Genomic DNA, 27,498 nt, shown 5'->3' with positions numbered 1-27,498 from the left:
CACAATTTACTATAAAAAACAAGGAAATGCCTATCCCCAGAATCAGCTAAATGAACACTAAATAGCCTGATACGGGCGTAAGTCAGGGACACAGCTCATTCATTACCTCTTATTAACCACAGAGACTTATGCATCTGAACTTACAAAATTTTTGCTAGATTTCCACATGAAGTATAGAACCAATATATACACAAATCTGTTTGATGGGTGCTTAGAGATATCTTCTTAACTTGAAAAAATATCATTAAAAATATCCTGCAGCTGCCTTTTCTCCTCTGGGTGCCAGGCTTCTAACAACAAAGCCCAGTCAAGAAGGCTCTGAGCCGGGACTGGAGGAGGCCAGCATTCAAGACTGTTTGGGCACACAGAGGAGTCACATCTGCTGGTGTACTTAGGACTATGTTCCAAAGTCAATTATAAATTAATTGGATTTTTTTTGCTCCTCTATTAACATAAATAACTGAGAGTTGATTGTGCCTTGAATATTTATACTTCTTTTAAAGTCTGGCCTCAAAGTAAAATCACAAAATCTTCGAAATCTCTGCTTCCAAGGGACTCTAATTTGAACAATGGCAATTAAATGCATGCTATATCAAAGTTTATGATGTCAGGTTCCTGTACTAGACAATTTACCATAGACTGTTAGAAAATGAAGAGAAAGGTAAAGAAAGTTGTTACATTAAAAGGGAGATACTGACTGAATAAACATTGTGATTTACAAATCTTTGCAAATGAAACACAAATGAGAGAAATAGAAAACACACAGAGATTATTATAAGTCAGCAGGATATTGTGTATTCTGGATCAGCCTCAAAGAACGGTATTCAGCATTTTCATTCCTTTCCATTCTAGAAGTAAGTTAATCACACAAAGCCTACACTGCAGTGCTGTTCATCTGCAGCCTTCCTAGATGTACAGAATTTTAGAGCTGGAAAAGCATGGGCTCTAGTGTTCAATTTACAGCTATGCCACCTACTAGCTACACGACCTTGGCAGATACTAACACTCTGAGCTCGTTTCCTCATCCATAAAATGTGAAAAATAAAGTACTGTATTTCTCTCATGAAGTTATCATGATTCAATGAGCTAATACATGTAGGGAGCATAGCATGAGTTTGTGATGCACTATTATATCTCAGTCCCTCAGTCTTACAGACAACCAATCTAAAGCCTAGAAATGTAAAAACTATTTTGTCCCAAATCACCCAACTAGTTAGTGGCAGAGTCAGAGCTGAAAGTCAAGTCCTTTGGTTCACAGTTTAGTCACTTTGTCAACTCTTGTTTGCTATATTTCATTCTCTCTGGCTTTGGCCAAAACTTTAATTATAGTCTTCTCTCCCTTCCCAAATAATTCATTTCAGGCCCTGACTACAAATAAAGGAAAAATACAAAGATGGGATAACTACGTGTTGACTAATAGGTAAATTAAGGGGCAAGCAGAGACATCCTTCCCGGGGGAATTCCTCCAGGAGGCGTTCACTGCTATTGGCCAAATGCTAAACCACCATGGCTCCCATTGTAGGTCTGAAGCCTCAGGGCAGTACATTCTAATCTCGATCATAACTTTATCCTGGAGTCCAAGAAAATCCAGGACAACCAGCTGAGCAGGAAGAATGTGATAGTTAAAGAATTGGCGACCTCTCTTGTACTACACTAAGATCCTCTTGCTCTTTTGCTTTGAGAACAAAGAAGATGAATTTTGAGTTGTCCCTGTAAGTAACATCTATATGTAAGGAACAAGAATTGAGAAAGAAAATAGGTCTGTAATCATTTTTAGAAGTGGTAGCAACAACAGTACTAGAAATGATAGAAACAAACACTGATAAGAGGTAAACAAACCAGAAAACTGGACAATTAGACAATGCATAAGCTCCAGCACATTTTCTATCTGCAATGTTATAAACCAGGAGACAAAGAAAACATCCCAATGAAAAATCAAAATATTAAGAAGTTAAAATCACTATCATTTAGTCCTCTTTATCAGTCACCACCAAGTAATTAGAAGATCTGGAAAGTTCCCTTGACATGCTTTTTTTTTTTTTTTTGGTCTCCCACTCTTTTTTTTTTTTTTAATTCAGATATAATTGACAGGTAAAATTGTATTAGTTTTAGGTGTATAAAATGATTTGATATATGCATATATTGTGAAAAGGCTACCTCAATATATTTAGCTAACATCCATCACTACACATAGTTAAAAATTTTCTTTTTTTGACATGGAGTTTTGATGGCTAGTTAGGGAAATACTGAACAGAACAGTAATAGAGGATTATACTAAATATAAAAATTAAGTAGAAAACAAAGATAAAAAAAAGTAGAGGAAATCAGAGAGGAAGAGACAAAGATTTTAGTAAATGTAAAGGAAACCTAAGAGTAGACACTTTGAAGACAAAGGCAAACCCGCCCAGGGATTTGAAATGATATGGTAACGCAAAGCAGCAGCTCTTGGGCAAAATAGAAAGGAAAGCAACATAATTTGGTCAGAGCTGAGATGGGGAGTTTTGAAATGAAAAAAAGAGGATGTGAGAAATGAAAGGAATATAGTAAAGGCAATATTTCCTCTTCTATTTTGACCTTCCAGTATTTTAAAAAGAATATTACAATTTAAAACTGAACATATCTTGTAAAATGGATATTATTGTTTGTAAAGAGAAACCTAAGCACAAAAAGTGAGGAATAAGAATCAGGACAAAAATTCACCAAGGCCTGCCTCAATGCCCTTGTATATACAGCCGTCAGATGAAGTTGCGACAAGCAAAATTATTTTAGGGACAAGTCTATGCTCTATTTTGTTATTAAGCAAATTGGGGGCACACTGACAAAGGATGTCTCTCTTTGTCTACGGAATATTAAAATTGTAATACAAATGAAAATCCAACTAATTTGGTCCTTATGAAATTGCACGTACCCTAAATTAATTAAGCAAAATGTAAAGAAATGTCAGATTTTCTGAGACTCTCTGGGAATTCCAGAAACCACAACAAGGTTATTATTATTTTTTTAAATTGCTGTTCTCATACCTTTACATTCTCCAGTGCACAGCATCCCCAGTTTTACAAAGACCTGACTGCATCTTTGGAGACAATAAAACTTGACAGGTAGCTAGGTTAATTCATAGGTAGAAGGATAGACAAGAATTAGCCAAAATTCCTCAAAGCCAGCAGAGAAGACTGCCTTTAAATTTGTGACACCAGCGTCCAGCTACCCCAAGCAAGCTAAAGAGCAGCAAAGCACAACTAACTCTAGGAGAGATAAACAGCACTGCAGTTAAATGGAAGGCTTGGTTAACCACAGTTGAGTAAACCTGAGTTGCAGGGTAACCTGATAAGGAACAAGCAGCATGGATTCTAGAAGTGTAAACCATGTGCCCCAACACAGTAGAGCTCTTTGAAAGAGTTAACCAAGTAGTGGATAAGGAGGAACTGATGCGTATCATTCAAAAGGTTATTTTTTTTTTAAATGAAGTCTCTCATAAGAGGTAATTAAGAAAATTTAGTAACTATTGTGGATTAGAAATTGATTAATAGACAAAAAACCAGGACCAACACTGATGGTCTCCAAAGATTAATACTAGGCTCATGTACAAATTTATTAATGACCTAGAAGAAGCTTCTGTGGACAGAAAAGGTAAAGAAAGACTGAAAATTGCCAACGACTCAAACCATCCACTGAGAAGCCTGAAAAGCCTTGCTAAATAATAGATATAATGAAATTCCCTCTTCAAAAGTAAAGAAATTATTCTTAAAGCATACTGATAGGCTCAAAGTTAATAGTTAAAAAAAAGAGAGAGAGATTAGCAAGATTTACCAGAGTGAGAAAAAGGGGAGAATAAGAGAAGATATGATAAAGATTGACAAAATAACAAATGGCGACGAGAATGCCAGTTAATGTCTCCTATACACATTTTCCTTGATGAAGATACAGAAACTTTATGTAGTTTAAATAAATTCAAATTTAAAATAAAAGAGGACACTATTTTATCCAGCATATAATTAACCCATTGAACAAGTTGTCACAGGACATTAATAAGGCTTAAAGCTTAGCATGGCTCCCGAAGATACCAAAGTTCCTCAGAGATATCAAAATATGGTTCTATAGTAAAGTTACTGAGGGTAAAAAATTAAAATGGAGCACATATCTCATGCTTCAGAGTATTAACTACACAAGGTCAGAAAGGAAGTTTCCCTTCCAATTGTTATATTCAAAGCGATTTATGATTTCAACTTTTAAATATTCCTAATTCCATCCTAGAGTTCAAATTAGATGAATAGACTCTTATTCAGAAACTCTTATTGCATTTTTTCCAGATACATTTTTTGCCTGCTTATTTTTCTAAATAGCAAAGCCTTCTATTTCACCCAATTCCTCTTCTACGTCACTTATCTCAGCTTCAAAATATTGCCTAAGAAGTGATCGTGAAGAACCACTAAATCAAATATGTAAAAACCCATATTTGGAAAAGAGAGTTCTATAATTTATTAAATTTCCTTACCTTCTTTCTCTAAGTAGAGAAAAATTTAAGTTCATGTAATACTTCAGTTCCATTCATATCACAAAATTAAAATCTGAGCTTGCATGCTGAGATAAATCATATTTAACATTTTAAGTTGCATCCAAGAGCTACAGCAACAAGTATCCCTTTATCAAATGAATTTTAATCAATAAACCACATAATTTTATGAAGTAAGACACCAGAATGCCACATTAAAAAGGTACAGCCCTCTAGGCTCTGTCCTCACCATGGGGAATGAGCAGTTCATCTATAAAATGCTATGGCCCCAGTCAGTTCATAAATTCAACACATAAAGAGCAGGATCTGAATGAGTTACAGGCAAAACACACACTGAAAGCCTAAGAAACTGTGTCTGAAAAACTGTGTGGGTCGATAAAAAACAGATGTTAAATTTAAAAACTTTGAAAATAATATAATTATGTGTAGACAACACCAAAGTGATGAGGAGGCAAGTTTACACCTTGTGTCCATTTTGTAATCCAGTCCTCTCCATTTTGGGCTTAGCAATAGGGTGCCACACGTGGTATAAAGCCAGCCGTAGCATTCAAGCTTGACTGAATTTTAAAAGTGACACAGTGATCAAATATGCTCCAAGGGCATTCTAGATTTCAGGGTGCTGTTGACCATTAAAATCAACCTCCTTCATGATCACTTCAAATTTAAACAGTACATAAAGTACAGTCCTCAGGTCAATTTAATACAAGCCCATATATTTCATCTATAAAAAAACAGTGTCCAGAATACATCGCTTGCAAAGAAAATTCTTATTATGCATATCTAAAAAGACAATGTAATTCCAGAATTAAAAATAAGCAGATGATATTCTAAAACACAGGATTTATATGTTTCTTCTCAAGCATAAATTAATAATTTGCTTTAGAATGCCAATAAAGCAATATCCTTAAAAGATGGAACAAATAGAAAACTAAGCAGCAGAAGCCCTTATATGGTATTTGGTTTGGGAGACAAAAGAAGAAAGGCATATTTTAAACAGATGGAAAGTGAAATCATTAAAGTTATCCTTACCTGCATTAATTTTCCTTCTGCTGGAGTTATTTCAGCAACACCAGCAAACACACCTTCCAAAGTGAGATTCAGTTTTCCTGTGGGGTCCATTTTCAAGGGGATCACTCTGATAATAGCTTTCTGCTCTGCTGATCTTTCAGACTCCACCGCTGCTGCCAGTACCAGTCCTGTGTGTCCAAAGCCTGCCTGCAGGGTAGCCATCAGCAGCCAGGGCCAGAGGGCAGCCAGCTGCAGCTGGTGGCCAACACTCATGCTACCAGCTGCAGCAATGCACTTCGGCCATACATACTGCTTCCACTAGCTAATACCAAACGCAGGTTCTCAGATCCAGACAAATGGAGGAAAAGAGAATTTATGCTTCAGTTTCAGAAAGCCAAGTCGTAGTTTTGGCCCTTCCTTTCTCTAAAGTATATTCCCAAGAACAGGTGGCATTCCTGATCTGGCAGGGAAGAGAGGGTTTTCAGCCCACTTCTGCTGCAGGTATGTCATTTTCTCCCATCTTCACTATGATTAGTAAAGATACCACCACTTCACCATGGAATTTCCAACTTTGCTTGAGGTTGAATGTCACAACGTGAATTTTTATTATGTCAGATCACTTGGCGCTGGTCTTCCATATGCATCAAGTTGCCCAGCCACTAAACCCAATGTTAATGAGCAAAACAAGGCAAAGTAGATGACTAAGGCCGTGCATCGAAGGTGCGAGTGGAAAACTCCAGCTCAGAAAATGAAGAGATAGTCCTTTTTAAGTCACAAAATTTGTCAGATCACAGGAGAATTTTTTTTTAATGGGGAAGGAGAGAGAACAATATTTCAGGCTACCTCTGAGAGATATCCAAAGATGCTACAACATGTATTCATAAAAGTGTCCACATTAAACTGTATTTCGGTGGAGTCAAAGTTCTAGGCCCACTGAATTTATAATACTTTTCATGAACTTAAATATACTATAATTTTTTAAATGTTCTACCTAAATTTGCTTATAAATTAAGCGCTAATTTATGTACCTTCACATATTACAGGATAATCCTGAGCATCACAACCTTTTCTAACTTTCATAATTAGAAGAATATTTGAAAAGGTCAGTTTTCCAATTATTTTTCCCAGTTAAAATGCATATTTCTATCTTTATTTTCCTTTCACTCTTAGAGATTCCAGCTTTTATTCTCCTTTTTGAGAATGCCAAGCACTTTGATTTCCCATGAGATGCTTTTGGAAACTACTTTATTATCCAGCTCTTATAATCTGTAATTTTCTAGGTCCATAAGTAAAACAAAGGACTATTCCTAACACGTTTTCAAATTCCTTGAGGGGGTGGGGAATTAAAGCTAGGGGAGTAGGGAGGTGATTAGTCTACAGGCTCTAAGTAGAACACCCTGAAAAAGTAAAAATAAGCCTGAGGAGAGTAGATCTGTGCTATTTCTAGGCACACTTGAGAATTTGAGTTTTTGTACAAACGAAATCTTATTTGAAGATTTTAAAATGTGCACCCTTAAGTAAATATAAATGCACTTCAACCACAAAGCCCGCTGTGTTCAGAGGTCAAGTTAAAAAATCGTATAAAGTCTTCAGAATAAGCGCTGAAAAGCCAAGCAATTGAACATGAACCTGTTATATAGATTCTTTTCTTTTGCTGAGGCAGAGGGAGGGGGGAAAAAAAACAATTTCAAAAGAAATCTGCAAACCTGTTGCGCTGCCGGGCCCACTGGAATCCACGGGGGTGAAACAAATTCAATTATGCTTTTATAGATCCTGCTCAAAAAAGGTTTCAACTGCTTAACCAAGTACAGCTCATTCTTCCACCTTCTTACTCTGCAACCAAACCAAGAACCCCACACTGCAGGTAGGTGCCGAGAAATTCCGCAGCCTGAAAAAATAATCCATGCAGGTCAAAGGCAGAAACTTACTCCAAGGTTAGAGCTACTGTCCCCAAGAACTCTAAACACACTTATAGAGGATCCAAACTCATTTCTGAAATTTCCTTTCTAACAAAAGTTCTTTTTCTCCCCGAACAGCATATAAAATGATCAAATCTTGAAAGAGAAAAGAAGCAAAGTAGCAAATACATCAGCAACACTTCACTACCAGGAACACAGAAAATCCCAAGGGGAGAAGGCAATATCTCTGAATCATGGATGGACTTGGAAAGTTCGGAAGGATTCGAGTGCTTCCCTTCCAGAAAGACAATTCTGGATCAGCTCCCAAGAGGAGGAAGCCTGTGGTTTGTAATTGGTGTTCTAGCTCTGACTCCCTCCCCTGGGACTGCAATCACGCTCTCTACCTGCTGACACAAAGTGAGGGTGGAGCAGCCAGAGGGAACCACCACCCCCTCTGGCCCCTCCTCCTCCTGGCAGGCTAGGGCACGGGCTTGGGTGCGCGCACACTTACTTAACCAGACACGTTCTTTTGCTCTTGCTTCCCTCTCAGCTCCTCTACTCCCTCTATTGAGCTACAGCCAAACTGCATCCAATTCAATCCTCCATACCTTTCTCTGGGTAAGCAAGCTACCACATGTAAATCAGGGCCACTCAAACAGATACCTGAGCCGATTCTGTACCCAAGAGAGGATAGATGGTGGCATGAGGAAATAAAGAGAAATAAAGGAAACTCAGAAGATAAAAGAATGGACACAAAGTTTTGCAAATATAAGTTCAAAGGGATTTCTGCTCTTTCCGGGTTTTAGTGTCTATAAGTGGCACAAAGCCAGAATAAAGTGATCCTGTGCTGTAAACACTTACTGATTTATTGCTGTCCTATGTCTGCTACTCTGGCAAGAACTCTTGTCCATTTTATGCATAGTTTTTCTTCAACTTTTACTAACTTAAATTCAGTAGCTCTTTCTAAACTATGCCTGTATGGAGCTTTTAGATCAGGTTGATGTCAGAGGTCTAGAATCTGTTATTTTCTTCTTAGATCTTTGTGAGATGAAATAATCCTATGGATCAGACCTATGCCCTCAAAGTAAGATTGCAGGTAAGTCTATGTCATAAATACAAGCAAAGGGGCAAAATACATATGCTTAATGAGAAGAGTATAGGCAAAAAGAAAACTAAGTTTTGGTTTATTACCACATTCATGAACTATAACCCTTCTAGTAACCTTGTCATTAGAAATAATGAAAAGTTTCCAACATACGTTTCTAAAATTTGAATTTTCAAATTACCAGATTGTATTTGACCGTGGCCATTTTATTTTTGACCTGCTGCCAATAATCTTTCCAAATTGCACAAATGTGCAACAACGTGAATGTGGTTAACACTACTGAATTGTATACTTAAAAATGGTTAAGATTTATGTTATGTGCTTAAATTTAAATTGTGGTAAGAAGCACATAAAATTTAAAAATTTTTTAAATTGTACAAATGAATTGTACAAATTGATCATCTGTAAAATGTGGATAATTACATTGTAGATTTGTTGTAAATATTAAATGATATGCCTCTGAAAGCAAAAAGCATGAGTAGTCTATTCACCTTGAGCATTTTTTCCATAAAGAAGGTTTATGTGGATAGTTTTGGTATTTTAGGCCTAATAACTAACCTGGAGCACAGAGATAAATTCTGATGTAAATTCTTTTTTTTTTTTAAGATTGGGACCTGAGCTAACATCTGTTGCCAATCTTCTTTTTTCTTCTCCTTCTTCTCCTCAAAGCTCCCCAGTACATAGTTGTATATTCTAGTCGTGGGTCCTTCTGGTTGTGGCATGTGGGATGCCGTCTCAGCGTGGCCTGATGAGAGGCGCCATGTCCGTGCCTGGCATCCGAACCGGCGAAACTCTGGGCCGCCAAAGTGGAGGTGTGAACTTAACCAGTCAGCCACGGGGCCAGCCCCTAAAGTAAATTCTTACTTAGCACTTTTTCTTTATTGGTTGGACTTTAAGAACATAATGCAAGTATAGATCTTTTATAGCTCCTTTTTGAAGAACAGGAATAGATCTAATTCTTCTGGAGAGAATTTTACTAAATCTGCTATGGTTTTATATTTTTATTTATGTATGTCATGTACCAGTACAGCATAAATAATGCAAAATATACATTATTATATATCTGATATATGCAAAAACATCTTTAAAATTAAACCAAACAAAAAGTAACCTACTAATGGACTTTGCCTCACCTGTTCCTGCTTGAAACCTGCAAAGGGATGGAGAGATCTAAACATAAGAGTTAATAGACACACTTAGTTGAAAAAAGGAAGAAAATATAGATGTGGATGCCCTCTTTTGAGGAAACTCTGAGATCTGGGAATGATAATAATATGTATCATGAACCTGGGTTCCTTGAGATACTCAGGATCAAACCAAACAGCTCTAGGTAGTTTAGTTCACTGATAGACCATGTTTATTTAAGCCACTAGAATTGACAAGCAAGAGAAATTATTCTCCAGCTTCAGAGTTTTGGAGTTACTCCTCACCACAACTTCCACAGAGATGTCATAAAGATGCCATCACTATGGTAATGAAATGCCCATCTCACTGACATCTACTATGCAATCTTACACGTGAGACAGATCATCCTTCAGGATCTACTTTCACATCTGGATTGACTAAAGTTACTGAAGACCATTCATCTTTTTCCAAAACACTAGGTTTCTATAAACATGTCCAAAAATTGTCCTTATCCTTAATGTCATTTCAAAGATTCAATCTCTATTCACATGCAAATGTAAAAAAAAAAGCCAGGACATGTTTTTTTTTAAGTCAGATTCTTTGAAAAACAGAGTACATTCTCTTTTGAACTTTACGATTATGACTAACAGTCATAATAACTGAGATTTCTATGGATCACCAGTCAAACAGTAAACATAAAAACAAGCAAGACAACAAATCTAGTTGAAACACTCACTTTATTGTTGACTGATTGAAATTTATTGTGCTTAAGGTGCTAAAATACTGAGGTGCTAGTCAGGAACCTTGTTAGTATATGTCAGACCCTACTGGTTATTTCACATTAAGACTTTATTTTATCTTCTGCCATTTTGCCCAAGTCAGTGATGACAGTTTTAGCTGATAGGTAGCAGGCATGTGAGTAAAGCAGGAGATCCAGCTCCTTGGTCTCTTGTATTCCTATATTTAAAAAGTCTGGAAAGCTGATAAAGGCATTTCATTATGACTGAAAACCACTGAAATCAAATCCATGCCAAGATTCCTGCTTGATACATGTTCCTCAGAAGATATCTTTTTCAACATATACAAGGCTGAGAAAGGCATATTTAAGGGAAGGAATATCACCTACGCAGTATATCAGTTTTTCAACATGACTTAGAAAAGGCAAAGTTCCTTCATTCGGAAATTAGGTCTTCTCTTCACATACTCTGCCAAAATACATAGTCTGGCCAAAAGATGTAGGAGTCTTGATGATCTGCTCATCTTTTAAACCTTGCAAATAAAGATGAATAAATGCCCATCACGTGGACATCAACTAATCTAATCAGATGGACCAAAGAGGTCACTTTTCAGAACCTACTTTCATATCTAAACTGAGTCACTGCAGACCAATATAAAGCTCATTCTTTTCCAAAAAACTACTATTGCTGTAACACTTCTAGGGTTTGACATCATTGGGAAGGCACAATGCAATTTAAGAAATGAATTGTTACACCCACAATGGCTAGCATAGTACTTATGTCATATCACTAAGTGCCTTTTCTTTTTAATAAGTTTCATATTCCTAGGCTTTTCTTTTGTTTCTGCAGTGCTTACTAGGAAAAATGAAACAGAATCCAGTAAGAAAGTTCTAGTCTATTTAAAAGGCTTTAAATCAGAAAGTTTCTTGCTATCATTGGATGAGCATATGAGGGATCAACCATTGGAAACTAGACATCCAAGATACCTCTCCTAAAAACCAGTCCCACAATTCTACTACTCGAATTTAGAATCCTACAGAGGAGATAAGATAAAAATGCCACACTCTATCCCACTATCCAAAATTCTCTCAGAAGCTTAAACCAGACATAAACTATTAAAAATATCAGAGGTATAGCTTCTGTTAAATGACTACTAATCGGTTTCTCCCAAAATTTGCACACAATATCTAATACAGATGAGAATTTATACTTACTGAATGTAAAAATCTAAAATAAGAAAACACTGTGTTAAATCTCTTAATGTTTTTGTTCACACATTGTACATTTCCCCCTCAAAATAAAAATATTACACATGTATCCTTTATCCTTCTATCCTGCAATATTAATAAAAATATAAAGCTTTAAAACTTTTAAATCTACCAGCATTTATAAATACAATTATATTAAACAAGTTAAATACTTTTCTTTAGAAGACACTTAAATAAGTGATAGATTAACAAAACTTTCTTACCATTTATGATAATGTGTCATTAAAATTAAAGAAAGATATGAAAATAGAAGAATGTTCCCATTAATATAAAAGAATCGGGGGCTGTTAAGTGTGATGGATGATCCAAGTCCGGATGCCTTGCTCTTGAAACAGAATGCTGGGTTAGGAAGTAAGAGTATTTCCTGGTTAATCACTCAGAAAATTAGGTCTTTCACAGAGTTTCTTCCCTGGAATTCCTGACCCATTTAGACCTGTGATCTTGGTGACCTCAAATGCCTTTGTTTCTCACACAATCTTCTCTAAAAGGATCACACCGTGACGTGACACAGATAGACTGAACTCCTTACTGGAGTTGTGTTGAGTACAGTCTGAGAGCAGCAAGACGACAAAGCAGCACACACACACAGATTATTCTCCAGTACCATAGATGCAGCAGTTTTCAGATGCTTCTTGACTGTACGGAAGGCCAGACTTTTCATTTGAAAGGGATCTGGGCAGCAAAAAGAATGACTGCTGCATGTTTAGTAGTTTTCAGGGTAAATAATTTGAAAAGAACAGCTGTAGGAAATACCAAATTCCCAATTCTCAATTAACAAAATTCTCAATTAACAAAACAAAAATATTTTTTTTCCTTAACAGAACTGAAAAAATCCCAACAGTGTGTCATGTGCAAGGCTAGTTTGCCTCCAGCTACAGCTAGTGCACAATGTCACATTTACCATCCATTCCTCACTCTTTCAATTCTTCCTCCTTTGGAAAGTGCTCCTGCTTGCAAGCCACGTCCACCAGCAGATGAAGATCTAGAAAGAAAGAAGGTTTGTTTACTCACTCTTTGCCTCTCAGACTGTAGAGTTCCATAGACAAGTCTTCGGACAAGAAGAATAAGTCACTCATGTTCCACCTGTAGAACTGTTCTAAAATTGTATCATTTCATCAGATTCTCAACTTTATGGCATTTCTGCACCTCTACAGGACACAGATGCAGCCCAGTTGTTAACCCAAAGAGACCAACAAAGTTTTAAGTTTCTATCCTTTCAGTGATGTGGCCAAGTCTCTTTTCAATTGCCTTTATTTTTTTTTTTTAAAGATTGGCACCTGAGCTAACATCTGTTGCCAATCTTTTTGTTTTTTCTTCTCCTCCTCAAATCCCCCCAGTACATAGTTGTATATTTTACTTGTGGGTCCTTCTAGTTATGGCATGTGGGATACCACCTCAGCGTGGCCTGACGAGTGGTGCCACATCCATGCCCAGGATCCAAAATGGTGAAACCCTGGGCCACCGAAGTGGAGGGTGCGAACTTAACCACTCGGCCACGGGGGCCGGCCCCTCAATTGCCTTTTATTATAAATGAAAAATTAAGAAAAAGTATCAAACTGAAATATACACACACAAATTAAAATTCATTTCTTCAATGCTATAAGGTTAGGTGGGTGGGTTGTGGAAAAATGAAAAAGCAATGCCTTCAGAAATACAACATTAAAATAAGTAATCACTACTTTTCCAAAGTTGATTGCCTCCATAAAACTTATACTTATTGACTAACACAGCTGATCTCTTCTAAAAACACCTAGCTGAACTGTTTGTAAAAAAAAAAAAAAGCATACCCTTCCCTGAGGTCAAGCAACAAAGACTGGCTCATTAAGAATGGAGAGTAGGGGCTGGCCGCATGGCCGAGTGGTTAAGTTTGCGCGCTCCGCTTCAGTGGCCCAGGATTCAGGTCCTGGGCGTGGACATGGCACCGCTCATCAAGCCATGTTGAGGCGGCGTCCCATGTGCCACAACCAGAAGGACCCACAACTAAAAATATACAACTATGTACTGGGGGGCTTTGGGGAGAAAAAGGAAAAATAAAATCTTTAAAAAAAAAAAATAATGGAAAGTAAAAACAGTGAGCTCTCAGCTCAGGTACTAGGTTCTGTAATAGAAAAAGCTAAGACCAGGTATAGTAGTAGAGTTAAATGGCCTACCTGAGTAACACAGGCAGAAATAAAAGGATCCTAATGTGGCTTCTAGACTCAATCTAATTATTTTACCATTTCCAGAGCAACGTGACCAAGGAGTCTTAGGTTGGTTTTTAAGCTTACAATTTTGCCCTAGTAGCATTTAGACTTACACTAAACTAGACAGCATGAGTCTTTTATTTCATTCTAGACATAGACAGACTTTTGTCACTGTATTTGTAGTGATTGATCCACAGCCTGGGCAAGAGAGCTGAGTCAATGAAATAATTCTACTACCACCTTTGAGAAAATCTAGAAAGTATCTGGAACAGTACGTAATTGTTGCCATATCTTGTAAAAGGTAGACCAGTTACACTAGGGGCAGGTATTTGCCCATCTGGTGAACTACACTACAACCCGTTAACAAAGAACAAGCAATTTATCCAGATAAGCATCCTGTACAGGGAGAACAGACCATCAGTTTATCACTTAAAATTGGCTCCTTGAACATCCATGATCATAGCACCATTATTCACAATAGCCAAAAGGTGGAAGCAATCCAAGTGTCCATCGATGGATGAATGGATAAACAAAATGTGGTATATACATGCAATGGAATATTATTTAGCCTTAAAAAAGGAAGAAAATTCTGACACGTGCTACAACATGGATGAACTTTGAAGACATTATGCTAACTGAAAAAAGTCAGTCACAAAAAGGACAAATACTGTATGATTCCACTTATACAAGGTACCTAGAGTACTCAAATTTATAGCAACAGGAAGTAGAATAGTGCCAGGGGCTGCAAGGAAGGGAGTTATTGTGTAATGGATATGCAGCTTCAGTTTGGGAAGATGGAAAAACTTCTGGAGATGGATGGTGGTGATGGTAGTACAACAATGCGAATGTACTTAATGCCACTGAACAGTACACTTAAAAATGGTTTAAAACGGTAAATTTTGTTATGTATATTTTACCACAAAAATGGCTTCTTTACAATCTAAATAATAAGTGATAATAACAGTAGTAGCTTATGTTTATATAACATTCTTTTTCCAGGTAACTAAAATGCATTATTACAAGGTCATCTAGTTAATCCTGAGGAGTAAATAGACACTATACAGCTAATAGGTAAAGCCAGTGGTTTCTAACCCTCGCTGCACATTGCAATCACCTGGGGGGTCTTTAAAAAAACACTGATCTCTAGAGCTCCTGCCCTCCTACATTTTGATTTAATTGGTATCGAGTGCAACCCTAGGCATTAGGATTTTTAAAAGCTGACCAAAAGACATGGAAGGAGTAACACCTAATTATGATCACTCTCTAAACACCTCAGCCATCTATTAGAACAGGAGGGACAGGCCATACGGTAACAGAAAATACTAAAATAAGCTTTTGGAATATGAATAGACACAGTTGTGACCCAACTTTGAAAGCAGAGCAAGAATTCTTGACAATGACAAAGGTAAAGACTATTGAATCAACTACAGATTTCATATGGGGAGGTAGACTGAAGAACAAAAGACACAAACCCTTTTTTTTTCAATGAACAAATGCTATTTATTTAATTGCTTATTAAGACTTTATCATATTGATAGGTTCAAATCATAGACAAGAACACATCAAAGATAGGCATGTTTAAAATAACAATAGCCTATATGGCTCTGTAATAGCCTCGTAATGAGTTGTGTATAGTAAGTAGCCTGAGCAACAAACCCTCTTAACCTTAATGATTGGGCTTTAAAGCAGCATTTGGCACACAGCTTCTAATAACAAGCATCTAAATATAATAATTTTATTAAAGTGAGCTTCCTTCATTAACAAAGAAGTCAATCAAAATGTTAGCATATAGAGACCAATAAAAATACAAAAAAACATAGACTAGCCTGCTGCTACTAGACATTTACATGACTCCGTTCAGAAGAGCATCTTGCACACTCATCAGAAGAGAAGATAAGTATTTGGAAATGACAAGAGCCGAACTGGTTTGAGAACTGAAAGAGCTCAGGGGACAAGAGCATTGTTCAGGAATCTTAATTCCTCCCGAGAGCACCTTCTAGGGTTTTGGGGCTATCACCTTCATGAAATCTCATCCATAATCCAATAGCTACAAAATGGGAAGCCCTTTCTTTAGGAACGAATTGAACTTTGCTCTTACACATTCAGCTTCCCTTAGCTATAAAGTAAATATTCGATGAGAACATAAGAAAGCGTAGCTTCCACAATAAGATTAATATTTGGGTATATTGAATTTAGGGTAATATCAGTATAGAAATTGGAGGAACAAGATTGAGTCTAATTTTCTTTACCTCTTTGTATTTTTGATCCAAAAGGTATTTCCTTAAGTCAACCCGTGCTCAAAAGGCCTACACGCAGCTTGGCAATGACGGTGATTAACAGCCTCCTTCTAACAAAATTCCCATCTATTGAAATCAATGCAATCTAGATACCTAATCAACTTAAGTCTCTTATTCGAAAAGAAATTCAAAGAAAGCTACAAGGGTGAGAAGACGCCCCTTCTTAAAAAGGGCAGACAAATTTTCAAAATAATTCCGTTACAGAAGGGCACTGATAAGTTCTGGAATACAGGATGCCCCTGTTCAATGGGCTACTCAGCAACATAACGACATTCCAACAGTTAATGTGAGAATTATAGTGTTTCAGAATTTGGGGCCAAAGGAGTCTTTAGAGGTGATTTCATGAAATTCTCTTATTTTTACCATAAATAATGTATTGTGGGAATTGGAACCTCATTGAAGGGAAACACTTTTAATGATAGTGACAGTTGAAATTTCAGTGATACTTCAGGAATTTTACATTTGGTTCCTATTATTAATACTTTAACCTTGAAGTTTAGTATCTATCAAAATAAACAACATTTGGTTATCTACAAGAACTAAAGTGAACACTAGTCTATTTTGAGTCTTCCCCAAAAGTACCTCCTCTTTATTTTTTTTTTAAAGACTGGCACCTGAGCTAACAACTGTTGCCAATCTTTGGGTTTTTTTCTGCTTTTTCTCTCCAAATTCCCCCAATACATAGATGTATATTTTAGTTGTGGGTCCTTCTAGTTGTGGCATGTGGGACGCCGCCTCAACATGGCCTAATGAGTGGCGCCATGTCTGCGCCCAGGATCCGAACCGGCGAAACCCTGGGCCACCAAAGCCAAGCACATGAACTCAACCACTCAGCCACAGGCCCAGCCCTTCCTTACTCTCTTAAAGCTTCTCTGGTCATCAGTGATCAGCCCTGTGAAAAGATCAGAAGCTAACAAGAAGGACTTTCTTTTTATTTTTTTTAAAATTTTTGTTTGTTTTTGGGTTTTTTTCTGCCTTTTCTCCTCAAATCCCTCCAGTACATAGTCGTGTATTTTAGTTGTAGGTCCTTCTGGTTGTGGCATGTGGGACGCTGCCTCAGTGTGGCCTGATGAGTGGTGCCATGCCTGCGCCTAGGATCCAAACCGGTGAAACCCTGGGCCACCGAAGTGCAGTGCGCAAACTTAACCACCTGGCCACGGGGCCAGCCCCAAGGACTTTCTAATACAGGGTGCAACAGACTGAATGTTTGTGTCCTCCAAAAATTCGTATGTTGAAACCTAACCCCCTATGTGACGATGTTAGAAGGTGCGACCTTTGGGAGCTGATTAGGTCATGAGAGTGGAGCCTTTATGAATGAGATTAGTGCATTATAAAAGAGATCCCAGAGAGCTCCTTCATCCTCATCCCTTCTGCCATGTGAGGACACAGCAAGATGTCTGTCTGTGAACCAGGAGGCAAGCTCTCACCAGACACTGAATCTGCTGGCGCCTTTAACTTGGACTTCCCAGCCTTCAAAACTGTGAGACGTAACTTCCTGTTGTTTATAAGCCACCTATTGCAAGGTATTTTTGTCATAGCAGCCCGAACAGAGTAAGACACAGAGTACGCAAACTTTTTCTGTAAAGAGCTAGATAGCAAATATTTTTTGATTTACTTATTATTATTTATTTATGGGCGATATGGCCTCTATTGCAACTGTTCAACTCTGCTGTGGTAGTGTGAGAGCAGCCATGGATAAAATATAAATGAATGGGTGTGGCAGTGTGTTCCAATTAAACTTTATTTATGGAGACTGAAATTTGGATTTCATATTATTTTCATGTGTCATGAAATATTCTTCCTTTAATTTTCCCTCCAACCATTTAAAATGTAAAAACCATGCTTAGCTTGCAGGCCATATAGAAATAGGCAGAGAGCTAAATTTAGTCCACAAGCCATAACTTATCAGCTTCTGTTCTAATAGCACACACTAGGGCTATAATCAAGATAAATTTAACCAAAATAGAAGATTCTATTAAATAGAATATCGTTATAATAATTGTCTAAAAAATTGTCTTTTCTCCAAAGAAGATATACAAATGGCCAACAAGCACATGAAAAGATGCTCAACATCATTAGTCATTAAGGAGATGCAATCAAAATCACAATGAGATACCACTTCTTATCTACTAGGATGGCTATAATAATAATACTAAAAGTGGAAAATAACAAGTGTTAGCAGAGATGCGGAAAAATGGGAACCCTTGTACATTACTGGTGGGAATGTAAAATGGTCCAGCTATTATGGAAAATAGTTTGGCAGTTCCTCAATAGTTAAACACAGAATTACCATACAACCGAGCAATTCCACTCCTAGGTATACTAGTAAGATAAGAGTATATCTGATGGAGGAGAAAGCAATTCATTCATTGATTCAACAAACACTGAGTGCCACAGGTAATAATCTAGGTGCTGGAGAAACAGCAATGAACAAAACAAAGTCCTTGCTTTGTTCCTCATGGAACTAATCTTCTAGAAGGGGAGAAAAATAAATTAGAAAATGTCAAGTAGTGATAAGCACTATAGAAGAAAAGCAAATGAGGATAAAGAATAGAGACTGAGGGAAGGCAGGACATGGGGAATAGGGTGCTATTTCAGAAAGCGTGGTCAGAAGGATTTCTATGATGAGCTGGCATTTGAGTAGAGAACTGAATGAAATGAAGGAGCAAGCCGTGTAAATATCTGGGTGGGGAACATTTCAGACAAAGAGAACAGCAAGTGTGAAGGCAGGATTATGCTTCAGGTGTTGAGAGTAGTGAAGAGGCTGCTGTGGCTAGAATAGACGAGGGAGACAGAAGGTGATAGGAGATGAAGTCAGAGCAGTTGCCAGGAGCCAAATCATTCAGCATCTTGTAGACATTAGTAAGGATTTTTTAATTTTATTCTAAATGTGATAGAAAATCTTTGGAAAAATTTAAACACAGAAGTAATTAATGTTTTAGAAGCATCTCTCTGATTGCTGCGTAGAGAAAAGACTGCAGGGGCTTCCAGTGGAAGCAGGAAGACCAGTTAAGAAGTTATTGTAGTCACCTAGGCAAGAGATGGTAGTGGCTTGGACCATGGTGACAGCATGTAAAGGTGATGAGAAATGGTCAGTTTCTGGATCTACACTGTGACAGAGCTGATACGATTTGCTTATGGGTTGGATGTGGGATGTGAGAGAAGAGAGTCAAGGAAGATTCTAAGATTTTTGATTGACTAGAGGTGACCAGAAGTACTATTTCCCAAAATAAGTAAAAGCATGGAAACATTTGGGGGAAGCATGGAATATGTTAAGTTTGGGACACCTATTGGACAGTCAAACAAAGACGTGGTGTAAGCAATAAGGTATGTAAGTCTGGAGTTCAGAAAAGATTGAGATAAGATATAAATTTAGGAGTCATCACTATAAAGACGATAATAAAAGCAATGAGAGACTGGTTGAGATTATCTAGGAATTGAATAGAGAGAGAAGAAAAGAGGTCTAAGAAGTGACCTCTGAGACTCATCGATAATTAAAAGTCAGGGAAGATAAAGAGGAATCAGTAAAAGAAACTCCAAAGTGGCCAGTGAGGTTGAAGGAAAACCAGGAAAGAGTGATGTTCCAGAAACCAAGTGAAGAAAGTACTTCAGGAAGCTTGAAGTAGTCTGTTCAAATGCTGCTGAGGTACAGTAAAATAGGGACTGAGAACTGACTGCTGGATTTGGCAACGTGGCAGTCATTGGAAATCTGGACAAAAGCAGTTTCAGTTGAATAGCAGAAATGAAAACTTGATTGGAAAACCTGGTTGAGATAAGGATATGCTTTGAAGGAGCTTGTCTCTAAAGGGATCGGAAAAATGGACTAGTAGCTGGATGGAAATATGAATGAAGGAAAGGGGAAAGGAATTTCTTTTAACATAGAACCTACGATGGCATGTTTGTATGCTGATGGAAATTATCTAACATAAAAGGTAAAATGTGATGATTGAAGAGTAAGGGGGATAACGGTAAGTGCTAAATCTATAAGTACACAAAAGGGGATGGGATTCTGTACACAAATGGAAGTCTTGGCCTTTTTCCATTGTAACAGGAGGGAAAGCAGAGTCTAGGGTTACAAATGGAGACTGACAGATTTGTTGGTGGGAAGATATGAAAGTTCTCTTCTAGGGGCAGGCCCGGTGGCCCAGTGGTTAAGTTTACGAGCTCCGCTTTGGCAGACCAGGCTTTCGCTGGTTCAGATCCTGAGCGCAGACATGGCACCCCTCATCAGGCCATGCTGAGGCAGCGTCCCACATGCCACAACTAGAAGGACCCACAACTAAAATATACAGCTATGTACTGGGGGGATTTGGGGAGAAAAAGCAGAAAAAAAAATAAAAGAAGACTGACAACAGTTGTTAGCTCAGGTACCAATCTTTAAAAAAAAAAAAGGAAAGTTAGTTCTTGTCTAGCTGCTTCTATTTTCTCAGAAAAATAAGAAACAAGGTCATAGCTGAGAATGAAAAGAGGAAGGGTGTTGGAAGTTGGAGCAGAGAGAAGATATGATAGAGTGGCTTTGGAAAATGGGGAGAGTACTGACTAGGAAAGTATTACAGGGTTGATGGCAACACTGGGAGCCCATGTGAATTTAAAGTGAGACCAGTCATTTGAAAAGTACTTAACAGTAATAAGCATAGGAGTAATAAGTATTATGAAAAGAATAACTATTGCTAAAATTCTATTGCTACCATGTACTCACTACTTACTATGTACCGGGCATACTAAGCCAGTTATATGTTTTATATCATTATTATTTTCACTTTACAAATGAAGAAACTCAGGCTCAGTAAATATGTTAAAGGTTACCACAGTAAATGGCAGAATCCAGATTCTAATTTAGGTTTTTCTAATACCAAAAGCTTTCTTTCTATCTACTAGGCCATACTGCCTCTAAAAGATAGTATAAATCTTATATTGACTTTGGTTAAAGTCTTTTAATGCCACAGGACTGTATATATAGCCACATTTTCATAGACCAACTGTTAGGCTAAGTTCTATCAAGGAAGAATAATTTGCAACTTCATGAATTGTATTTCTGCTTACACTTTGATTACAAAAGTTAACTTTTTAGCAAAGAGGTTCTAGCTTAAGCATAAGTCATTTGCTCCCTGCCCTATTAAAATGAAAATGTAATTAGATGTCATAATAATGCCAGTATTTCACAACTCTGCTGTTTCACAGCAGGAAGTCAAGGTCAATTAACACTCATCTATCAATACTACTGACCGAAGGATAAGGCTTTTCTTAGGGAAAAAAACAATTAAAAAAAGAGGAAGAGTTAATAAAGATAATTAATGTGCTAATTATTTTATCAGTTACACTTACAAGCATAATATGTAGTAAAAGAGAGGAAATTATTATTTTAACAGCAGGCACCAGAGTTCCTCTTGGAGAGGCGACCGTCTTTGTTGAGGAATATATCTTGACAGGTTGTTTTGGCTGGGGAAGATGAAGCCTCAAGGACATTAGGAAATAGAAGAGATACCTAACCTTCCCTGCCTAAGCAAGACACAGAATTCAGGGCCTGGGATAAGAAGAGAAAGAAAAGTGACCAGAAAAAAGAAGGGACGGTGCTAGTACATGGGAAGTGGGCAACAAGGCAGGAGGCTATATTGACTAACGACAAGGCAAGGGGACAAAGTGGTAAAGTGACTAAAGGCCTTTTAAAAAGAAGGATGGCTAATATTCTATTTTAAATTATTTGCAATATCTTAAATACAAACCCCTTCTACCTCTCCAAACCTTCAGAAAAGTGTGCTATACACACACACGCCTACTGTAAAAGCTTGGGGGAAGGGAGAAATCAAAGGAAGCAGCCTAAGTTCTGCATCGGATCTGGCATGGAGCAGACCAGAGAGGACAGCTTTAGGAAGTGAGAAATGGATGAATATGGAATTAAACAGAAGCAGAAACTCAAAAACAAAAGCCAGTGTAAGCCCTAGAAATTCTCAGAAATCTTGGAAAAGCATTTTTGGCATAGAATAAAGTTAGCTTGAGTCAATCATATCTAAACCTCAAAAGCCAGGTTAATATCTCAGATGCAAATATTTTTTTTAAAACATTCTTTAAATTGCTCATTCCTATTATCTTGAGGCTTTTATATTCACACTATAGAACACATTAAAATATTTAAACTATTTTTAGTATTTTTGGATTTTTTTCAATTTGAAAAATCTAGAAAAATACAAAAAGGGAGTGAAAATCTCCCATAATTCCACCACTATGTACATTCATACACAAATTGAGAAGTAAAAAAATACCTCACTACATCTCCAATCTACTTTCCCACTGCAATAACATGTATCAGTTTTATCACATAAGTCCAGATTTGTTTCTATAATTATACGTTATATACTTTTCCTTTTTTCTTTCTAGAGAGGGAGTTGTCCTTGACTATTGTGCTGCATACTTGCTTCATTCACTTAACACATTATGAACACTTACTATCTTTCCAGGTAACATATCAAGTTACTTTACTTTCTTAAATGTTGCATAGTATTTCATTACATGAATTTATCATAATTTACCTAGTTCCCTATTGTCAGGCATTTATGCCTTTTGCAAATTTTTGCTATCATAAATAACATTATAGTGAACTCTGTAGGAGAGATTCCTAGGAGTGCAATTCCTGAGTCAAAGCACATGAGCATTTTAGTTATTTACAAATAATGCCAAATTGCCCTCCAAAATGCTATAAAAATTTACTAGTCAATTACAGAGTATAGGAGATTCCTTTTTCCCTACACCTTTATCAAATCTGGATTTATCAAATAGTTTTAAGTTGTGCTAATCAAATTGGCAAAAAAATTTTTCTTGGTTGATTTAATTTGCATTTCTCTGATTACTGATTTCTCTGAGGGGTTCAACATCTTTCTACATGCTTACTGGTCGTTTGTATTTCTTCTTCTGAACTGCATATTAATATCATTTTATTTTTAGTGGGTTGCCTTTTTCTTACTGATTTGTACGAGCTTTTATGTGTTATGAATACAATGCTTTATATTTTGTTTTGTAAATATTTTCTCTGAGTCCATGTAACAGGGACTTCTAGTTGTCTCCTAATATTTATTCTTCCTTTAAATCATCGTATAATTTAAATAAGCAAATGGCATGTGGGACACTGTCTCAGCATGGCCTGATGAGTGGTGCCACATCCGCACCCAGGATCCGAACCGGGAAAACCCTGGGCCACTGAAGCGCAGCACACAAACTTAACCACTCGGCCACAGGGCCGGCCCCCAATTGATTTTTGTATATTAATCTTATGTCTTGCAACCTTGCTAAATTCATTTGTTCTAGTAGTTATTTTGTAGATTCCCTACATATTTTTACATAAATAATCATACCATCTGTAAATACAGTTTTACTTCTTCCTTCCCAATCTTTATGCCTTTTCTTTCTTTTTCTTGCCTGTTGTAATAGCTAGGTCTGCCAGGACAATATTGATATAAGTGGTGAAAGTGGGCATTCTTACCTTGTTCCCAGTCTCTGGGGTAAACAGTTTAGTCTTTCACCATTGATTATGATCTTCACTACACATATTTTATAGATGCTCTTTTCAGTTTGAGGAATTTTCTACTATTCCTACTTTGTTGAGAGTTTTTATTATGAATGAGTGCTGAATTTTGTCAAGTGCTTTCCCTGCATCTGCTGAAATCATTGTAGAGTTTTTTTCCTTTATTCTGTTAATATGGTGAATAACATTGTTTAACATTTGAAAATCAATCAAGCCTTGCATCCCTGAGACAAACTCTACTTGGTTGTGGTGTATTACCTTTTTCACATATTGCTGGATTCAATTTACTACTATTTAGTCAATGATTTTTGCATCTATATTCATGAGGATTACTGGTCTGTAATCTTCTTTTCTTCTTTTGAGGACAGTTTTTGATAACCAATTCAACTTTTTGTGTGTGTGTGTAAGGAAGATGGGCCCTGAGCTAACATCTGTGCCAATCTTCCTCTATTTTATGTGGGATGCTGCCACAGTGTGGCTTGAGGAGCAGTGTTAGGTCCACGCCCAGGATCCAAACCAGCGAACCCCAGGCCACCAAAGTGGAGTGCGTGAACTTAACCCACTACACCACCGGGCTGGCCCCTTAACTTCTTTAATAGACGTAGGGCTATTCATTTGGTTCTTATTTTGTGAATTTTGGCAAGTTGTGTTTTTCAAGAAATGAGTCTATTCCATTTATTTAATATTTGTTGTGTTCATTGACATAAGATCGTCCATAGTATTCTCTTGTTATCCTTTTAATATCCATAGACATTGAGATAATAGATATAATAGATAATATCTATAGATTCTGAGGTGACAATCTCTTTTTCATTGTTGATAGTTATGACTTGTGTTCTCTCTTTTCTTGATCAGTTTAGCTAGAGGTTTGTCAACTTTGCTCATCTTTTCAAAGAGCCAGTTTTATATGTGTTAATTTTCTCAATTGTCTATTTTCTATTTCATTGATTTCTACTCTTATTTTTATTATTTCTTTCCTTATCTTTTACTTTGAGTTTCCTTTCCTCTTCTTCTTCTATTTCTTATGGTGAAACCTCAGGTCATTGATTTTAGACCTTATTTCTTTTCTAATATTAGCATTTAAAGCTATACATTTCATTCTAATTCTGCTTTAGCTTCAGCCCATAAACTTTGATGTTGTATTTTCATTGTCACTCAGTTTAAAACATTTTCTAATTTTCCCTGTGATTTTTGTCTTTGATTCATGAATTATCTAGAAGTATGTCACTTTATTTTCAGCTATTTGAGGTTGTCCTAGTTAATCTATTGTTACTGATTTCTAACTTAATTCTGTTGTATTCAGAGAACATACTTTGGATGATTTCAATTCTTTTAAATTTATTGAGACTTGTTTTATGGCCCAGGATATCACCTATCTCAGCAAATGTACTGCGTGCACTTGAAAATAATGTATATGCTGCAGTTGTTGGATGCCAGTTAGTTCAGGGTGGTTGATTATGTTGTTCAGATCATCTAAGTCTTTACTGATATTTGGTCTAGTTATTCTATCAATTTCTAAGATAGAGGTGTTAAAAATCCTACTATATTGCAGAATTGTCTGTTTCTCCCTTTAATTTCTGTCAATTTTTGCTTCATGTATTTTGAGGGTCTATCTTTACATAAAAACACATTTATATTTGATCTGTCTCCCTGATGAATTGTTCATCATTATGAAGTGGTCCTCTTTTTTTTTTTTTCTTTTGGTGAGGAAAATTGGCCCCGAGCTAACATCTGTTGCCAATCTTCCTCTTTTTGCTTGAAGAAGATAGTCACTGAGCTAACATCTGTGCCAATCTTCCTCTATTTTATGTGGGGTGCCACCACAGTGTGGCTTGATGAGCAGTGCTAGGTCTGCACCTGGGATCCGAAACTGTGAACCCCAGGCCACTGAAGCAGAACATGCAAACTTAACCACTATGCCACCAGGCTAGTCACAGGTGAAGTGGCCCTCTTTATAATACTCTTTGTCTGAAAGTCTATTTTATCTGATATTAATAAAAAACCATACCAGCCTTCTCATCCTTCATTTTTGCATGTTATATCTTTTTCCATCCACTTAAGTGTCAACCTACACGTTCCCTATAGCCAGCCTAATAGGAGGAGTTTTATCTACTCTAGCAATCTCTGCCTTTGAACTGGAATTTTTAAGACCTTTTACAGGCATACCTTGGAGATATTGTGGATTTGGTTCCAGACCACTGCAATAAAGCAAGTTACACAAATTTTTTGGTTTCCCAGTGCATATAAAAGTTATGTCTACACTACACTGTAGTCTAGTAAGTGTGAAATAGTATTATGTTTAAAAAAAGTATTATATATCCCTTAGTTAAAAAATACTTTATTGTGGGGCTGGCCTGGTGGTGCAGTGGTTAAGTTCGCACGTTCCGCTTTGGTGGCCCAGGGTTTGCCAGTTTGGACCCCGGGTGCGGACCCACACACCATCCATTGAGCCATGCTGTGGCAGGCGTCCTACATATAAAGTAGAGGAAGATGGGCACGGATATTAGCTCAGGGCCAGCCTTCCTCAGCAAAAAGAAGAGGACTGGCAGAAGATGTTAGCTCAGGGCCAATCTTCCTCAAAAAAAACAAAAAACTTTATTGCTAAAAAATGCTAAACATCAACTGAGCCTTCAGTGATTTATAATCTTTTTGCTGGTGGAGGGTCTTGTAAAAAATGCAATATCTGCAAAGTACAATAAAACAATGTGCAATTAAACAAGGCATACCTGTATATATCATAATTGTATTGGTTGAATTTGGGTCAACCATTTTATTATTTGTTTTTTCTTTGTTTTATTTTTCATTCATTTCTTCTCCCTTTCCAGCATTCTTTTGATTATTTCTATCGTGTTGGTGATTACCCTAGAAACTACATGTATCCTTGATCCCTCAAAAATCGTATTAATCAATACCTTTACTGTAGTTTCCTTCTGCCTAAAGAACACTCTGCAGAGTTTCCTTTAGTGCTGATCTGCTGTGGCACATGCTCTCAATTTTGTGTTTACCTGAAATTGTCTTCATTTTGCCTTCATTCTTAATGGATCTTTTTGCCGGGCAGAGATTTCTAGGATTGCAGTTTTCTTTCACAGTATATTGAAAATGTGATTCCACTCTTTTCTCACTTCCATAGTTGCTCAGAAGTAAGCTATTAGTCTAACTCAGCAGTCAGCAAATTGTGACCTCTGGATCAAATTGGGCCCAGCATGTGTTTTTGTAAAGTTTTAATGGAACATAGCCACAACCATTCATTTATATATTTATGTATTCTCTATGGTTGCTTTTGTGCTACAATGGCAGAATTGAGTGGTTAAACAGAGATCATATGGTATTGGCATAAAGACAAATAGACCAATGGACTAGAATAGAGAGACCCAGAAATAAACCCTCACATATATGATCAGATGGACGATTTTTGGCAAGGATGCCAAGACCATTCAATGGGGAAAGGATAGACTTTTCAACAAATGGCGCTGGTAAACTGGATATCCACATGCAAAAGAATGAAGTTGGACCCTTATCGTATGCCATATCCAAAAATTAACTCAAAATGGATTAAAGACCTCAATGTAAGACGTAAAACTATAAAATACCTGGAGGAAAACACAGTGGGAAAATTTCATGGCATTGGACTTGGCAATGATTTCTTGGATATGACACTAACAGCAGAGGGAACAAAAGCAAAAATAGACAAATGGCACCCTGTCAAACTTAAAAATTTCTGTGCATCAAAAGACACAATCAACAAAGTGATTTTGAGTAAAATATTAGCTCCATTAATTACTGTGTGACCTTGAACAAGTTACTTATCCTCTCCAAGCCTAAGTTTCCTGATCTTTAAAATGATGACAATA

At 37.0% G+C, this 27,498-nt stretch overlaps 2 protein-coding genes across 12 annotated transcripts in view; both read right to left on the bottom strand.

Moving 5' to 3' along the window:
• RNF43 (ring finger protein 43) overlaps positions 1-7,874 on the bottom strand; it is a 60,694-nt gene extending 52,820 nt beyond the window's left edge. Inside the window, exons 1-2 of one of the 11 annotated variants that reach the window (XM_070482909.1) lie at positions 7,225-7,874; positions 5,540-6,280 (exon numbers count right to left, since the gene is read on the bottom strand). In XM_070482909.1, coding sequence (XP_070339010.1) covers positions 5,540-5,791 — 252 coding nt within the window. In that variant the 5' untranslated portion in view covers positions 5,792-6,280; positions 7,225-7,874. Of the gene's footprint in view, positions 1-5,539 lie in introns of all 11 variants that reach the window. The other 10 variants (XM_070482912.1, XM_044744702.2, XM_070482908.1 and 7 more) reach the window with 10 other exon arrangements.
• A 2,517-nt stretch (positions 7,875-10,391) lies between these two features.
• The window catches only part of HSF5 (heat shock transcription factor 5), a 36,859-nt gene continuing 19,752 nt past the window's right edge, over positions 10,392-27,498 (bottom strand). Inside the window, exon 6 of the mRNA XM_014826846.3 lies at positions 10,392-12,633. Coding sequence (XP_014682332.3) covers positions 12,563-12,633 — 71 coding nt within the window. The 3' untranslated portion in view covers positions 10,392-12,562. The remainder of the gene's footprint in view (positions 12,634-27,498) is intronic.

This window comes from Equus asinus, chromosome 13 (assembly GCF_041296235.1).
Source record: "Equus asinus isolate D_3611 breed Donkey chromosome 13, EquAss-T2T_v2, whole genome shotgun sequence".
Taxonomy (NCBI): Eukaryota; Metazoa; Chordata; class Mammalia; order Perissodactyla; family Equidae; genus Equus; species Equus asinus.
This window is presented reverse-complemented; position numbering and strand designations above follow the sequence as displayed.